Source organism: Melozone crissalis, unplaced genomic scaffold, assembly GCF_028551555.1.
Source record: "Melozone crissalis strain CALT ecotype California unplaced genomic scaffold, PUWL_Pcris_2 ptg000009l_1, whole genome shotgun sequence".
NCBI lineage: Eukaryota > Metazoa > Chordata > Aves > Passeriformes > Passerellidae > Melozone > Melozone crissalis.
The window spans coordinates 7044021-7060479 of NW_026535787.1; the positions used below are offsets into that span (position 1 = coordinate 7044021).

A 16459-nucleotide genomic window follows, 5' to 3' on the forward strand; every position below is an offset into this window, starting at 1 on the left:
AGAGAGAAAAACAAGAAGGATGGGATTTCATAACCCAAAGCTGTAATTAGACAATTAACTCCAATATGCAAATGGATGAAAACTTATTAAAGTGAGAGACCTTGTGACTGGTTGTGCATTTTGTGACTATTTTGGGTTCACCTGGGGTGTAGCCCTGGCCAGGCTCTTGTACTGCCCAAGGTGTATCCATTGAGGCCTTTTAATAAATACCTACTTTACTCTTTAACTCTGCCTACTCTATTTTAGGTCAGCCTTCACAAGGCATCGCCCTAACAAGCAGAATATGCTGAGTAGAGGCAGAGCCTACCCTTCCTTTGCATAAACAGAATCTAGGATTTAGTAGACACTGGGACTATGTGCTTTAAATGCTTGTGGGTGCTTGCTGAAAATTCTAAGAGTAACAATAAACACTGAAAGGAAAGGTGGGTTTTTTTTTTTTTTAATGGATATTAAAACATGACCTTTCTGCACAGCACCAGATGTTGCCACAAATTTGGCTTTGTCACCTGGAGACTGGAGCAGTCTGCTGCACTCGCAGCTGGTGGAGCTGCACAGAGGGACCCCAGGAAACCTGAACAGAGCATCTCACAGGAAAGCATCTAACATGAACATCTGAGAGTTGCACTGGTGGCTCATAGCTCTCAAAATGTCGGCTCTGGCCTTTGAAGCCCTCAGTGCTTACTTTAGGGATGGTTTTGCTCCCCACAGCACTCCACTGAATTTGCTATCAGCAAAAGCACTCTGGCTGCAGCTCCCTAGGAACAGAGAGAGGAGTTTGCAATGAAGGCCTGGAGATGCTGGAACACGCTCCCATTTCACCGCCCGTCACACTCATTGTTTGTCACCAGCCCAGCCATTTAAAAAGCTCCCTGTCCCTGCTCCCAGTGAAGCAGAAGAATAAAATGTGGCATAATGTACTGTCTCACAATATATTTACCTATTGCTGCTCAGTTTTGGTGGGGAAAACTGTGTTATCTGCAGCATTTGGACTGTAGGAAGCTAATAAGCTGTAATGCCTCATTTCTTAATTTCTAGTTATGCTAAAACCAGGTGACACACGCAGTCTTCTTAAAAATGATAAATTTAACAAAATAATACCTAATTATTTCAATAATTAGATCCTGAAAATTATTTTACTGCAAGAAAAATTGAAATTCTGAAGTAGAAAAATTATTTAATACTGAAGAATCTGTTTTCAAGCCCTCTAAGCTTTACTTTATTAATGGTTATTAGTGCAAGATTTACCTCTAAGGACAAATCAAACCAACTATTTAACATAAACATTGAGCTTCGATGTTATGGAGTTATATTAATATAATACATACAAATTTACTCCTGGAGCACTGTAAAACCTAATTTTTTTCCCCCAAACTTAGCACAAGTTTTGTCAGCAGTTAAAAAAAGTCCTTTCCAGTTCAATAGTGGTAATAATAACAAAGCCTATTGTTTAAAAGGAATCAATCTGTATTGTATAAAAGATCACTATTCTCATTAAAGTAGCTACAAATAGTGCACTGAAGCTTATGCAACTTGCCTGAATTTGGTAATTCAACAGTTTAAATAAATAAAAAGGAAAAGTTTTAGAGCATTGTTTGAGACCACTGCCTCAAATAAAGATATCTTACTTATAAAAAGGCATATATACATATACATATATATACACACACACACACTCATACACACACACACACACATATATATATATGTCTTGATTTTATTCACAGTTCTACATTAACAAATATAGAAACAGTAAAGAATAGACCTCTGCCTTGAAGACCTGCAAGATCATTTTTTGGGCAGTACAGACCAAAGTTTAGGAAAAAAAAAGACAGCATTATTCCCATTTCACAGGTGGGGAAATGAACACAGGAGAATTAAGTGGAATGTCTTATATTTTACAGACTTCTGAGCCTGACAGGGGAGTTCAGAACAGATCTCCTGAGGCTCATTTTAATACTCTGCTAAAAAAAACCCAAAAAAATCAAAATCTCAAAAGAAAACAAATTGCATTTAAAAAAGCAGTTGTCCTTATAGCTGCAGTGCAAATTTCACTGCATTCAGGACAAAATGTTACCACAAAAGCCACCAAACATCTTGTATGAATAAAGCCAGCACAATTTTCTCCAGAAGCACACCATTCTATCACTATTAATATGGTGTTCTAGGCCCATTGCCACTGCTTAAAAATCACATTAAGGCTGTGATGTTCATTTTTATTCTTTTTAAGTAAGCAGACAAGCCATATTTCCTTGTTTTCCCAAGCCATAAAATAGTAGTATTCAAAATTAAATGAAATAAAGTACTGGCAGCTGGCCCTTGAAAATCTATAAGGAAAAGCTAATGCACAATACAAATTCAGACACCCAGAAGCCTTGAACAAAGATGACAGCTTTCTCAGAATGACACTTGACTCTTTTTGCACACACACACAAAAAAAAAACAACTTCAAAAAGCTCAGCCAGAATTGCACTGAGAAGAAAGAAAGTAATGAGAATTTTCCAAAATTTCCTTCTTATGGGGACATGTTGAAACTAAATGGAGGTAAACAGATTGCTGATCTCTATTTTATTACAGTTCTACTTTCATATCTCTCAGAAATTCAGGGCAGATCACTGAAGTTGCTTTAACAACTCCAAACTTATGGCAATAATTCTAAGGTCAGTAAAGAGAGATAACAGGGACTGTAATTTATTTTAAATAAGTTTATTTCAAAATAAAATCAAAGGGTCCAACACTAATCTGAAACACTTTATCACAGTGGGATTGCTGTATGTTATTGAAAATCACCTTGGGAAAGTGACTGGTGCTGTGCAATCTAAAACATAGATTTTTGCACTTCATTGCACTATCTTTGACTAATACACTTAATTCTCACATTCCTATCACCAAAGTACACTACCTGAGAAAATAAGGCTCTGTCTTTCCAGCTGTCAATCTTTTTGCTCTGTTTTTTGGGGGTCTGGGGTTTTTTTGTCCTCAAAAGAGTTCTATACATGTAGTTGAATTCCTAGCATGATTCTTTGGTTTTATGCAACACATAACTATGAAAGCTGGGATCCATGAAATATTGTCAAGACTTAATTTTGTTAAAACTACCCAGCTTCCCTTCAGGGTGGCAGACATTTAGTACCTTAACAATTATGCCATCAAGCAGGATAGTTCACCAGTGGAAATAACAGGGTTTTTAAAATAAAGAATACTTGATCATATCTGCTAACTTATTTTAAACAAAATGATAAGAGATTTCAATTCCTGCTCCAAAATGATGAAAGCCACGCAGAGATCTCCTCCATCAGGCCTTTCAACATGTCAGCATCCCTCAATCCTCCCTACTTCCCACCAATCAAGGGTTGGGAAACCTGCAGAAAATGCAAACTACAAAACCACTGGAGGGAAATCAAATCCACTGGTGCAATGATTCACAGTAATATCTGAAGAATAAACACTTTGCCCACTCCTTGAGCTTTTCCCTGCCAAACTTTCCTCTGTCCTTCCTCCTCTCCTTTGATTTGTTTGTTTCTACACTTGCCATGAGGATTAATAAGGGCAGTTTCAGCTGGAAGATGAATCTGCCTCAGGCATGAGGTTACCAAGGAAAACATTTTTTTTCTTCAAGGGAGTAAACAAGCAGTGTGGATACCAGTGGAGGGAAAGCAAAGGGTCCTGACTGAAAACTCTTGGGGTGTCTGTCACCAATGACACATCAGCTTACACCACACATCTGGAGACCTTTTCCCAAGCACCTGCCAGCAAAGTTCCTTCACAAGGGGTTAGAACTTTCTCAGTGCTTGTGAGGGAACCACAGCCTGGTGAAAGAAGTCACAGCATTTTGGGACATCCTCATATGGCAGATTCCAAGTTTCATCAGCTTTGGTAGTAATGGTTTTAATGCATTTTTGATTTGTTTTTTTTTTTCTCCTTGAACATGAGGATGGTTTTGAGATAGACCCTTACTGTCCTCCTGCTTATTTTTGTTGTCTGCTCCCCCTTGTGTGGGAATCATAGAGAAAGATTGATGCCACAAGCTTTTATGAAAGCTGCCAAAACACTCTGGAATCTCTGAGACAAAGCAAAGTGATTCATGTTAAGGCATAGATAGTCAGAGAGATCCAATGCAGAAAGTCTATGATAGGATTCAGCAATAAAAAAAAGTGAGTTTAATTACAAAGCTAAGAGAATTTTATCATATTGCATCAAGAATTCAAGCAGTAAGAGCTAGAAAAAATAGTCTGTGATTGCAGCATAAAGGAGGGGCTAAAGACACCTTAGGTCCCAGCATATATTTAGATTGAACCTATGCTGTGAAGAGTGATGTGAGGAAGATTTTTGAGTTTGAGGGCTTAGGGATATTTCAAATTCTTGTCGGTTTCAATAATGAAATAAATATTGAAATCAAGTGGAGAAATACCTTGCTTGCTTTAAGAAAAATGTTAATTAATCTAATAAACATTTTATTGAATATTTTTCCTTTATATAAGGTAGAAATGAAGGATAAGATGAACTCTAGAAAAATTCACCAAAAAATTATTAAAAATTAAATAACAAAAAAAATTATTAAGTACTAACAATTATTAATAGAAACTTATGGTTGTTAGAGGTATTAATGGTTTGAGATAAGCTAATTACCTACTTCTATCTGAGCCTCCATGCTCATCTTGAAATATGATCATGAAGGCTCAGATACAAAAGTTCTCAAAACTCACTGAGAGAAATTCATATTTGCAGAAGCTTTTCCCTACCCCTCTCAGCCTCCAAGGCATTTACATCCATCTCCAAGAGAACTCACAATCTCAGTTAGAGCAAAGCACAGTTCTGATGTATCACCTGGTATGACCAGTGGTCATTTTAAGCAGTATCACTTAGATCATGTTCTATTTTCTTTCCTGAATGGAGTCAAACACTGAGTTCCTCAAAAGCAAGGTAAGTTATGGAACCACCATGTGAGAAAGACAGAGACAGGACACCCTCATCTGCATTCCACCACCTTGTGGTGCAGGAAAAGCTTCAATTTAGAAAAATCACTAAGTCACTTCAATATTGTCTTTATGGCTTGAGTTTCCTGAATAATAAATGATCTAGATGGAAACAGAAGATAATTAGCAACTGTTAGATCATAATTTTATCATCAGTCTCAAGTGATATCATCAAGTTAGTATTTTCTTCATGAATATTGCAAATGATGCTCATAGACATAGTGATTTTACAAGCTGGCACCTCAAAAAAAAAAAAAACACAAGGGTGAATTAAAGAATTAAAGTAAAGTTCAGGAAAGTTGTGGGTATAAGCAATAACAAAGGGTGAAAAATTAAAGAGCAATCTTTGCCACTACATCAAATCAGTGATAATAAATTTAACAGTACTGAAGGTCAGCCAAAACAGTCATAAAAGCAAGAGTGACATAATTGGTATATCCACACAATCTTTTCATTTTCAGAAATCCCATTAGAACTATCACATCACATTTCATGAGCACATAGAAAATCAAATATTTTCAAGAGTTTTGTCTTATTAAAGGCATTATCCAAAACCACAGGTTTTAGAACACATACAATGAGTATTCAAATAGGAAGGAGCTTTACATATTAGAATATATTGTTAAAGGTTAGATTAATATATTATATATATTGTTATTGTTCCATTGTGAAAGGGCTTGGGGAGAGATTTCCTGCTGCTGAAGTACTCTACATTCAATTTCAGTGATTAATCCAACAAAATTTTAAAAAAATCTTTTATATATTGTATAAAAAATCACTTCATTTTAGAAGTTTTATTTAATGAGAAACAGTATTTTAATATAAAAATGTAGAAGTGCCAACCATATTCCTCAAAAGTATTAGTGTGGTTTGGAATGTTATTTTCTTGACCTTTCCAAAATACTTTTAAGCTTATCTGGAAAAGAAATTTGTATCTTATTTTTCTAAAGTCACCATAAATGAAGAAAGATCAGTTCATACAGCTCAACCATACACCCCACTATTCAAGTATTTATCAACAAAAAGCAATTTCAAAGTAGCTGCCTTGAGAGTGTTCAGGGATAATAGCTGGACAATTCATCCATAAAATTAAGCCAACAACTCCACCACAAGTTTCTCGACAGACTTCTCATACCTGAAAATGTCAACTATACACTATTCTTCTTCAGCCCAATCACAAAAGCTCAAGTGCACAATTTCTTAATTCATCTGACTGCAGGAAATTCATCTGCATTGTGCTTTAAAATCTGGATCACCTCTTCCAGCCCAACTCAAAGTCAGCTGGAAAAGTCAGCTTTAATGTTGTGGTAATGATTTAATGCCTTAATGTCATTTTACAACATTGATGTAAAATCAGAGTATTTCAACACAATTTGATGGGCTATGCTTTGAAGAAGATGGCTTGGGGAAAGGAGGGCTTTTGAGACTGAGCAAGCACTCAGGAGCATGCTTTTATTTATTTACTTTCCAACTGAAAGTCCAGGCTCCTTTTTTCTACAAGTTATCTTCTGTACTTTTAAATTTATTTTTACTTCATGTAAAACGGGAATAGTAGAAACTTTTCACTTCTGTTTTAAGGACTCAGTACTGAGACTTTGTTTTAATTCAAACAAAGACACCAAAAAAGAAGAATCTCCAAACTAAAAGGCACACATAGTCACATACAGTGAATTTCTAATTAAGTCCAAAGAAGTTTTCTGAGTCTCACATTCTTGAGATTGCTGTAAGGGCAATGTTGGGGTTTTTCACCAAATCCCCCCATAAATGCAGCTATAAATGTTATTATTTTTGCATCACACCATGGCTCTGCTCAATTCTCCTTTTGCAAAGCTCAAGCTTTGTTCACATAAAGGCAAAACATTCCTATAGGCAAAGAAAGCCTGAGGTGTGTGCGTGTAAATGAGAGACTGCAACTCAGAAAACTTTAAAGGAGGAAACTTTTTAAAAAGTCCAGTCACCTCAGCTTGTAGGACCTTAACACCAAAACACAGAGCAATCAAGATTACTGATGAGTGTACTGCTCCACAAGGATGCTGCCTTCCTTCCTTCCCAAAATTTTTATGTGGCTTTTGTTACATGTTTATAAAGGTTATTAAAGTGTCCAAAAACACTGTGCAAGACTTACCAGAGGTCTGTAGTGAAAATATTTGCAAAATGAAAGATCTATTGCCTATTCATTAAGCTTAATTTTGAAAGAAAGCAGAATATATCCTCACCTCCTCAGGGTTTTTCAATTTTCTCCTCTATTCAGTTTCTACCTTTACAGAGAGACATGCACAAGTGAGTTCAAGAAATAAAGGAAATAGAAGGCCCCCTGTGAGGACATCAAAACAGAAATGAAATGGGATAAAAAACCTGATTGCTGGAAAATGAACTGAAAAAGACAAAATAATCTATAACAGATAGAGGTAGAAGAGTTTGTTTAATTTCATGAGTTTTGGATTCCACAGAGTTTCCACCAATTTTAAAAATAAAATCTTATACAGATGTACAAGTGCATGGTGCTGGAAGTGTTTTTGGGCATGAAAGGTGAACATCTATAAATATATTTAGAGGTAGGGTTTAATAAACTAAGGTGTCTGGTGCAGATTTGACATAGTCATGTTCCAGATATGGAGAAGAGTCAGTCACAGAGATTTAGAACTAGACCAAAAAATGAAGAAAAAAGGGGAGAAAAAATAAAAGACCATGAAAGAAGGAGAATGGGTTCATGGGAGAGAATTGCGGGAAATGCAGTTTACGATCACAATTAATGAGAAGTAGAGATCAATGTGGAAATACTTGAGAATCTATTAAAGGGAAGTAGCAAATATAATTTTAAATCCAAACTTCCAGCACAAACAGCAAAAGAGGCCAAATAACTTGTAGGGTTGGAAAGCGAATAGATCAAGCACCAGGCTTAAGCAAACAAAAGAGGATACTTTTCCCTCAAAGCACATAACTAAATTCAGAATCTTGTTGCCACAGGTTACTGTGGAAGCTAAGATGACAAATGTTTTGAAATGGGACTGGACAAGCAGGTGGAATATAATGCTGTAGTTAGGAAAGGTGCAGTGGGACTTCTGGTCTTACACATTGTAGGAGATCTAATGAGGTTGCAACTGGGTCTTTCAGCTGCTTTTATTTGCAAAATATTGCTTGCCCAAGAAAAAAATACAAAATTGAGAGGCTGAAGACAAAGGAATATATCATGTCACTTTTTATTCCTCAGAGATCCTAAGCTGCTGGCTCAAATGATTTCCTAGTTAAAATTTGGGCAATAAGAACTGCCTTGACCATCTACAGCTGCTGATCCACATTCATTTCCATGCTGCTCTTCCATATAATTGCTGCACAACACATTATAGCTCTGAATATTTCAATTAATTTAATACCTGGCTGTAGATTGGTATATCAGGATATTTCACCAAGGTGCTCTGTTTCAAACAGGCTGTAAATGATCAAGTGCTGCTGTTTGCACTAAGGAGGTTTCAGTGATGTGGACTTCTGTCACTCCCTCCAAGGCAGTGCTGAACTGAGTCTTTGGCAGAGGCACCCAGAGGTGCTGAACTACTCCTCCAAACACAGCAGCTGTGTCCTCAGGTTGATTATGATGGAGCACCTCCTCCCTCCACTCCAGCTAAATCACTGCAGTTATTACTGGAGCTCTGCAAGCAGAGTCTATGTTTTTGAGTTGAGCAACACGAGTTTGACAGTTTGCTCTGTTTGCTGGTGATTAATGACTAGTATTTGGACAAAGGTAAACAAAAATTCTTAATAAATTGGAAGAGAGTGAAAATTGCTTGGGGCCCATTACCAAAGAAAGGGTGTAATATATCCAGCCAGAATGTGCACTTCTAAAGCACTAAGCTTGCCAATTAGAATACAGAAATGACAACAGCTACAGGCATTAAAGCCTCTGCCTTTGTTACTGCATGAAACAAATGCTTGAGCAAATGACATGTCTTGCCTTTGTGCTTCTGCCTATAAACTCTGACTTTGTACCCACCTTCCTGCTTCACAGAGTACTTTTTGACATTTATTATTAACAATAAATGTTAAGAAAAAGGAAATTAGCAGTCACATTGATTCGGCAAAGCAGCATGAGCATATTTAATAGCCCAAGCCTTTAACCTTATTCAAATAGATTCAATTTCTCTGAAGTCTGGCTTCTTTAATTACACAAAAAAAATCTAAAAATAATTTTATGTTGTCAGATACTAATTTTATTGGACAGATTCCATTCATCTGCTTACAGCAATATTTATTTTCTCTGCCATCAGTTAAGATCAAAACAGTATTACCTCATCATCACCACTCACAGTGGAAAAAATACTACTCTTCTACATAATTCTGTGTTTAGATCAGTCCAGTTGAAGGCATGAGACACTCTTTGCTTGGTATGTATAATTAATATGTATAAATACTTTGCTTACACCTAATATCTAATTAAGGTAAATTATTTTTTCCATTTTTGGTCAATGTTCTCTCTACTCTAAAGCTGCCTAAACCCTCTCTGAGTTAGGAAGATAACTTAAAGAATCAAGAGAATTAGTAGATTGAGTGTCACTGAAAGGAGGATTTCTTAGGGGGAGACAAAAAAAAAAAGAGAGAAACCAGATGAAGCTCTTACACCATTAACACACAGAAAGAGATAAAAATCTGTTGAAGTGGAAAAAAAAAGGAATAAAAGGCATGGAAATCCCAGTACATATAAAAAAAGGAAAGCTGTGAATCATGTTGGCCTTCCCTGCCTCTGCAGAGGATACCTTCCACTGATGTCCCCTGTTTCCTCACACAAGCTCCTGTGGGAAATCTGGCTTGTACCTTGTCTTAGAAACCTGATATTTTAAGGTAAGAAGTCATATGATTAATGAGCTCTAACAAAGGAGTAGGACAAAAAATTACATCAACACGTTAAGCACAGGGGAAGGGATGAGAAATCAAAGGATGCTTCCAGATATATTTAGGAAGATAAAAAATACATCTTCTATTAAATAGAGGGATGCATCTCAGAAAATGATAAAAAGTAGGTTTTCTAGCCCCCAGAGAGAGAGAGAAAAAATATTGTATAATTTTAGGAGGATTATGGCTCACTAGAGACATTCATGAATGTAATGAGCTAAAGAAGGGGTAAGGCTGCTTAAATTTATCTATACAACGGATTGTGCTACACTTGATAAAATAATTGTGTCAGTCTCCTTTTTACTTAAAATTAACCTTACAACTCTGAACCCCAGTAAGTTGTTAAGTACTAAACATCATCTCATGCTCTGTCACAGAACTCTGATTGTTTCAGAAAGCTGGGAAGCACCTGACATTTACCTTCTCTAGTTCCAGCGCTGGAATTGCAGAAATGCAATTAGGAAAACTCAGGTACTCATAACAGAAAAGGTCAGCAATGAGCAAGCTAAACCTGGTAACATGCCTAATGTGCTGCCAAACATAACAAAATGCCTCCCTGATAATGAATGATTTTACACACTGCCAGGAAGTTGATGCAAGATAATCAGATCACCAGAGGACACACCACTGTGCAAGACTGGGAACGGTGAAATATTCTTTGATACAGTTCTATTGCAGAGTCACTGCTGATGGAAAAAGATCCCCCATTATAAAAGGCCATATTTTCAGAAATAATGACATAAATAAATTGGGCAGAAAACACAAATGACAGAAGTTTCAACACATGCTAAGTGCAGAAGGCGTTATCTCATCAAAGGCAGAGCACTTTGTGCCTGCAGCCAACAACCACCACACCACTGCCTCTGGGATGCAAAAGACAATTTTTCTTTTCCTCTTCTTGTAGCAGACAATGTAAATAGAGGTAAGAGGGTTTAGTTTTTCTGTTTGTCTTTAATACAGAAATACTCACACAGCAGTTCAGGCTTTGTGTTCCTCATGCAAAGATCTCCTCCTTATTTGTGTCACTAATCCTACATAAACTAATGGTGAACTTTAAGAAAAATGAAAAGTAACCTAAGTGTTTCTTTTGATAAATGATGTTTCATCAACAGTGCCAATAAATATCTCATTACTGAAAGCAGCACTTACTAGATGTTTTATGCCAAATACCTAGAGGCAGGTAAATCTGTAGTGAAAAATGTTTCTGATACCTTACAACCACCAAGGAAATGTATTCTTGTTATAACTGAGTTCATAATGAGCAAAAAAAATCTACATAATTCTCTTGTCTATTTAAAGACTAAAATTTACACTAGATTTTTTCATTTTATTTTGTCATAGTTATAAGAAATTGCATTAAAAAAAGAGGGGGAAAAGTATAATCATGAACTAAAGTGAAGGTTCTGCCTCTATATTCTCTAATATAAAAATTCAAATTATGGAAAGGGCAACCTTCCAGGAACTACCTCTGATAGGAGAACACCATGTTTTGAGGCTCCTAGATCCAAATTGCTAGGCTGTATTAAAGGCAAATTCTAATTTTATATTACAGTTTCCCCTACAGCTGAGTTATATCAATCTATTTCATGATCATGGAATCCTTTCATGGAAGGAAGATTTTTCACATGACACATTATTTATTAAGGAAAAAAAACCCCAAATCAATTGTAATTTATTGTGAACTTTGATATTCTTCCACTTTATTGGAAGCAGTATAATGCATTTAGGACATGACAAAGTTTTGAGGTGTGACTGTAATGATGGGCCAGGTGATATCAGCTAACTTGTATGAGCTGAATTTTCTCAGTAGCAGGATCTAACTTGTGTGAAGCATTCAATGTGCTGTCTTTGGTGGTCTATAAAAAGCTAAGCAGAAAACCTCTAGTACACATCTGTCTGTTATTTCTCTTCATATAACCTTTTGTAACCAGCTTTATCTGAGCTGGGCCTGAGGCAAGTATTTATGAAACAGTACCCACACACTGCAAAACACTTTCACAGGTGCTTACTTAGCAAAAAGTTCACAGCAGAAGTGAATACATTTTGTTTAAACTGTAAAAAGAGAGGCATGTCATAAAAGAAAGACAACAAGCTCCCCACAGCTAGATCATAGCATCAATAAAAGTGCAATTATACATCCAAATTTTCTGCTATTCTTTCCATAATGACCATAAGAACCTGATTGTATCAGCTGAAATGTTAAATATGCATGGAATGCACCAAGGAGAGCACACTCACCATGTACTATCAGGACATATTCTGTGCTGTTCCGGCCAATGGGATTTTTTGCTTCACATCGATATGTGCCATTGTCTGTTTTGTTTAGGAAGCTGATGCTTAGAACTCTGCCATTGACAACCATTCTCTCTGGATCTGGTAGCTCTCCACCATCCTTTGTCCACAGTACTGGTTCTGGCCTGTTGGATCAAAGTGTGGCATTTATTTAGAGACATGAAACACGTATATGCAACATGTACATCAGAAATAACATCATCAGCAACTTATAAAAAGTCATCTACCACCCCAAGAATATTTGAATTACTGGATCTAATGAACTGTCACTGTTACAACCTTACCATCCTGGATGTGAACTGCTAAAGAAAGTGAAAGAACAGGCAGAGAAATAAGAAAGAAGATAAATAAAAAAGGAAGCAGAATGATACTGCAACAGGCCAAGATCTTTCCTAAATAAAAAAAATAGTTCTTGTGAGTTTTCAGGGCCCACAGGTGCTTGGCAAGGTTAGTGCAAATAGGATGATGTGGGTGTAAGTGGTTTGAAAATGGATTCTTAAATTGCTTAGGCCATTCATATTCACAAGTGAACTTGAATGCACTGAGTATTTTTCCTGAACCAGGTGTGTCAGTCTCAAAGTAGCACATGTTATACACAACCTAAACTTGTTTCTCTTGCTGCATTGTGTCACAGCCCATCCCTTTTCCCACCTTTTCTACATCCTTCCCTTAAATAATCCCTTGTTTCACATCACAAGCAATGTAAGATTTAACTTGAAATCCTGGATTTTCTCCTCTTGTGAAACCTTTCCTCTTTTGCCTGATGCACTCACATCAAACAGGCCAAAGGCAATGCCCTGGTGGTGGTAACCCCCCAGGCAAGGTAAGGGCACCACAAAGAAGGGAACTGGCAGTCCTGAAGGTTCACATACACCTTCCCTCAGGCAAGGCATACCTGACTCCTTCCTAGAGACTCTCCAAGAAGCTCCACAGCCCATGAGATCTGCCTAGCAGCCAGCAGGATGTATTTATTACCGGCACACAGCCTTTACTTGCATGTAACAAGGTATATTTCCAAATTTACATGAGGGAAATCACCAAGAAGACAGGGCTGTAACTGGGAATGAAAGGTTGGTTTACTGAATCTTGTCTATGTAAGGAGCAGACAGAGCATCTCAGGCCCTTTTACACGAGTCACTTCAGCAGGATATTCACAGCCTGGGGATTCAAGGCTACCTTGCTTGTAGCTTTGTGCAGCATAAGCCACATATCAATCTCTATACAAACATGCCAGTTGTGTGACTCAGTAATAAAACAAAATATAATACAGAGTTATAAAATTAGCAGTTGCCAGGTTAGTCACTAGTAGCACTCCAGAAACACTTAATTTCACTAATTTGAAGCAGGTGTTTAAGGCCTATTATATATAATAAGTGCTAAGAAAAAGAATTAAACCTAAATACTTAAGGAGAAATGTTTAGCCCAAGTGTGGCCTCATAAAAAGAAAAATAGTTCTAATGGCTGTAATGACAGGATTTTGAGCTAGGCAACACATGTAAACAGAGAGAATTTTTCTGAAATGCACTTCTATAAAATTTAAAGTAGTCTTTAAAGAACAATATTTATTCTGAAATATAATAAATTTACACAGATTTTAGTAATATTTTGGATGACACCCTGTTAAAGTGTTGTTGAACTTCGACGGGCTATACTCCAAAGTTTTGATTTTTTTCCTTGCTTTCATGCTCAGAGAATGAAAGAAAGGATTAAGAGCTGATACTGTGATGGGCCTTATTTATGCCTTACCATAAATATGTCTTAATCCTCTTCCTAAGCTCATTTTTATGAACTGGTATCCACACACACGTGGTACACAATGTACACACTTTCTTTCTGTTTAATGCAAGCAGGGAATCCAGATGTCCACGCTGATGTAGAAACATTGCCCTACAGAGTTCTCAGCATTAAGGTGTGACTTGCTGTGATATTTCAAGGTGGATTTGTTCAATTTTCCAGCCAACTCTGCATTGTTTCCCATTTAGCAGCTTACTGTGGCTCTGCAATCCCAGGAGTGGGGACTCTGAAACACTTCTGCTACAATGTGCACCATTACCTGCATAAATGGTGTGTTAAAGCAACTTCTGTGCAGCTGTAATTTATGGAACTTAGGTTTTAAATTGAAACTAGATGGCATATCCTAGGGGAAAACCTATAGGATAACAAATAAGTATGAAATGGAGGCAGAGATATAAATTATTCAGGGAGCTCTGTCACATTGTAATACACCAACTCTAGTCTTATACAGAGCACTTAGCTGTGGTTGCAAAATTATGTGTGGCATAAAAGCCAGGGTTAGAGAGAGGCAGATCTGCATTCTCTGGGTGTTGGGGAGGCTGCTAATCCAGAGTGAATATTCAGCCACACTGTGCTGTGTTTTGGCAGCAGCAGAGCAATTCCTGGGCAGCAGGCCCAGAGCCAACACATCCTGGTGGCCGGGCACCGCTCTCCCTCCACCTCAGCACTGCCTAAAGCAGCAATTCTGTCACAGCCAGGAATTAAATTCTGCCTGCACTGCTGGGAAGCTTTGAGACACTTGGTCTACACAATTCACTGGTTAGGCAGAAGTGAGCTAAGAACATGAGACATGCCCATGCACCCAGGCCATCACGCTGCCGTGGTCAGCAGCAGCAGGATGGCTGTTTAGGGAAGCATGGGTGTACATCCATTTTCTGCTGTCCATTCCTCCTGCACTCTGCCAGCAACAGCAATCATCCTGTCAGGGGTGCTGCAGGGCACATATTTTGCTCTATTTTGCATCCACTTATTATTTAGACCTGTGCCTATGAATGTCTCTAGGATCTTGTAGAATCTGCTTATGGTGTCCACCAACTATACATCCTGTAGCAACTAATTCTGGGAGTTCCCTACCTGCCATGAAAAATGGTATTTACTTTTATCTGTCCTTTACTGATCTCCTAGAAGTGGCAATGAATATTGCAGGACATGGTAAGTAGCACTCCTTCCTGTTATAACCTTGTTGTAACTTATGAGAGCCTAGAAACTTAGCAGGCTTGTCTCTCCCCTTTTTTTTTCTGTTAGAATTTGATACCCTCTGAGATTATCAGCTGGGAAAAAAACTACACAAAAAAGGGGGAAAGGAATCTTAACTTTAGAGCACATTGGGTATTCTTTCATAATTGCCTTAGTACCTTCATTGTCCAAAGCTGAAACCCTGAAACAGCTTTCCTTCTCTGTCACAAGGCACAGGCAAGTGTGAATTCCCCACAGTTTATCCTACTGAAACCTGCCCACATCTGAAGAACCAGACAGGGTTTCTTCTCTTACCCAAGATTTTGAAAGGCATACTTAGGTTTGACATGCTAAAAAACCTGACAAACATGTACACTCCTAATATTGCAGATTTTTCTCTATTGCATAAATCCCTAACATTGCAGAATGCAAGCTTTTTTAAAATACTAATGACTTGCCCGAACACTATCAATGCTTATTTGAACTGGAACAAATAGGGATGTCTGTACAAACAGTACCTTCCATTTGTGCATTCAGTGAAAGCCATAAAAAAAGGGACAGGTTTTTACTATTGAAATCTGAGTTTGTTAACTGTCTTCATGTTAGCCTCAAAACCTGACACAGAATCAACAAAATTTGGTATTCTTTTCCAGCAGAATGAAATAGGATTGAAATCAAGGTATAAAAATGCTGGTATGAAGTTCCACAATGATCCATGTTTTATATTGTGGTACTTTTCTTACAAGTAACCAAACAAAGAAATGGTAAACACAGCAAAACTATTTTCTGGCCTTGAGAGTAGAAAACATTCACTTTCAAAACAAGTCAGAGAGAAAGGTAGGCCCAAGTTGAAATATGTTGGAAAAAAATAATTTAAAAACCACCCTCTTGATTAGAAAAGAATACCTAGGCACTGCCTTACCTTTTCAAGAAGTGTTTATGTAAAATGAAATTCAACAATTATATTTCTCTGCATTTTTTTTTTTTAGCTGAGGTCTTTGAAATTACACAGGAATATTTAAAGACAAGATTGGCAATTTTCTGTCCCTTTTCCTACTCTTAACCCAAGGATAGTGACGTTTGAGTGCTTTCTTATAATCCTCCTCTCTAGTGATATCTTCATATATAACTATAACAGTTAACTTACCCTCCATTTAAAAATTATACATGAATTTATATGTTTTATATCTATGCATATAATCTATATGTTACCTTTTTGAACAAAGTGAATTTAGGCAACGCAATCTATTTTTACTTGAAACTTCTTGGCTCTATATGTTTTTGCTGCCCTTTTTTAATTTTTCTGGACAGAAAGGTCATGTACAAAGTGTTCTTCACTG

General features: G+C 37.1%; 1 protein-coding gene across 3 annotated transcripts in view; it reads right to left on the reverse strand.

The window, feature by feature from the left end:
* CADM2 (cell adhesion molecule 2) overlaps positions 1 to 16459 on the reverse strand; it is a 573495-nt gene that overhangs the window by 56340 nt on the left and 500696 nt on the right. For all 3 annotated transcript variants that reach the window (XM_054270505.1, XM_054270506.1, XM_054270504.1), the window contains one exon: positions 12096 to 12274. In XM_054270505.1, coding sequence (XP_054126480.1) covers positions 12096 to 12274 — 179 coding nt within the window. The remainder of the gene's footprint in view (positions 1 to 12095; positions 12275 to 16459) is intronic.